Source organism: Cynoglossus semilaevis, unplaced genomic scaffold (genome assembly GCF_000523025.1).
Source record: "Cynoglossus semilaevis isolate Cse_v1.0 unplaced genomic scaffold, Cse_v1.0 C19251894, whole genome shotgun sequence".
Taxonomy (NCBI): Eukaryota; Metazoa; Chordata; class Actinopteri; order Pleuronectiformes; family Cynoglossidae; genus Cynoglossus; species Cynoglossus semilaevis.
The window spans coordinates 1-2,098 of record NW_007585476.1 but is presented as its reverse complement, the minus strand read 5'-3'; the positions used below and the strand labels follow the sequence as shown (position 1 = coordinate 2,098).

Here is a 2,098-nt window from a genome sequence, read left to right as displayed (position 1 = left end):
AATAAGATCAAGAAAGCTTTAATCACTACTCATGTCAAACCGACGTCAAGAACACATTAGCACTAGCTGTTCTTTGAACAATGGGTAAAATTAGTTAAGAATTGTCAACAAAAATAGCAAAAAGTACCCAACAGTACTAAACAGGTGCATTTGCATTTTGTCTTCTTACCCTTCTTGCCACAATAAATGAACTGTCCAGTGTGGATGCCCTCAGCAGCGATGAAGAGCTCGGTCCTCTTCTTGAAGCGGTATGGGTCACGGAAGGCCACTTTGGCCAGGGGAGCGCCACGGCCAGGGTCATGGATAATATCCTGACGGAGCAAACCATTATCAGAAAATCACTCAGAGCTTTGGATACTGGGTGAATAGAAAAACAACATCTCCAAAAGGTAAGTTAGAGTATTTCCTTACCTTTACAATTCCCTTGATGTAACCATTGCGTTCGGCGAAGTCAATATGACGGAGTTTGGCAGCACCTTTTCTGTGCTTGACGTGGGCTTTGAACACAGAGCCGGCACCCTTTCTCTGTCCCCTGATTACACGTCCCATCCTGCACTGAAACAGATTTACAAAATAAAGGTAATGCAGTCAGAATACTAATCACTCAGTAAACATTTTATAACAATTGTTGCTCATGGATGTTGTTCTTGTAAACTGGAAACAAACTTTCTTAAATTGCATTTTCATACGCAACTACTGTAATGCGACAACATTATATCGTGACCCTAATAAATCTGTTCCTATAAAATTAACCTCAGTTTCTCAACTACACTTACAACTTCCTGTACGTAAACGGAGGTCAGTACTACAACACTGTCACACATGTTGGTGATGGATACGTTAAAATGAATTTTAACGTACAGCCTAAAACCCTTTGAGGTCCCCAGTCCAGTTCGGTACTGAATAATTACTTCGACGCCTACAAAATGGAATATTTAAAGGTAGGACAATTTCTGTCTTGTTTGTCTGTCCTTAACTATATATTTAGCCTAGCATGCTAACCCACTGAAATTCGCAAATAACTAGGCAATCACAGCACTGCGTTGTTTCACAAAACTTACATAGCAAATTGCGGGTAACTACTATAAATACATCCATATTAGAAAAGCTGTATTTTCTCTCGGGGACACACAATATACATACGAACAACAATCGGTGTGTAACCACTACTGGCCCGGCCTCAGAGCCGCTAATCACCGCTATCTTAGCACCATGTCATCTACGAGCTACCGTCAACCGCTAAAATTTCCTAAAAGAAGCATGTTTGTAACTAAAATATTAATCGGGGCTCACTTTAATACAACAACAGAACATATTTCAAAACAATTTTAACACGGATGGTTTAAGAAAAACAAGATTTACACTAGATATTTCACAGGGAATCGAACAGTAAGTTGCATACCTAAACTCCGTTGACGGAAAGAGGAAGGGGAAAAGGAAAAGCGCAGGTTTTCTTCCGGTAAAATGCACCGCAGGGAACTATGGGAGTTGATGTCCAAACAAATGTTGCGCGTGTCTCCACGGTAAAGCGTAAAGAGATGTAAATAAAATGAAAATAATTAAATTCGGATAGATATATGTTTTCATATTACAATATACAAATGTAAAGATTGCAAGGTATTTATATGCATATATTTATATTTATTTATATTTGTATATATGCAGTATTATTCACAACAAAACTAAGCAGTTACTTAAAATCTTGCAAAGGGTGGCAGTAATGCAACATAAACGACTTATTCATGCTGAATTTTTGGTCCGGTCCAAAATGCAAATTTTTTTGGACAGGACAGTAAAAGGAGCCATATAGTGTAGACACGACAACTGACCTGATTCTCTGTGTTTTGGTATTGGCTAAATGGTGACCTCTGCTGGAGATGATGCATACACTACACGAAAATTTTGATTAGAGAACAATGAATTCATATATACGTAGATAAATAAATTATTAGATTTATAAATATTCAACCAGGGCCTTATTTATTTTCAATATTTGAAATGGACATAGAGGGGCTATGTCCATTTCATCTCTGCATTGTAGAGACTGTGTTGATTTAAGACAACAAAAGTCTCTTTGACCTAGAGACATTTCAATCGT

General features: G+C 37.8%; 1 protein-coding gene across 1 annotated transcript; it reads right to left on the bottom strand.

Moving 5' to 3' along the window:
- Nucleotides 1-89: 89 nt before the first annotated feature.
- On the bottom strand, nt 90-593 carry LOC103399068 (60S ribosomal protein L8-like). The gene is made up of 2 exons (XM_008337813.3): nt 412-593; nt 90-311 (listed from the first exon to the last, which is right to left on the bottom strand). The coding sequence occupies exons 1-2, from the start codon at nt 547-549 to the stop codon at nt 105-107; spliced, it is 345 nt and encodes a 114-aa protein (XP_008336035.1). The 5' UTR covers nt 550-593; the 3' UTR covers nt 90-104.
- Nucleotides 594-2,098: the final 1,505 nt, after the last annotated feature.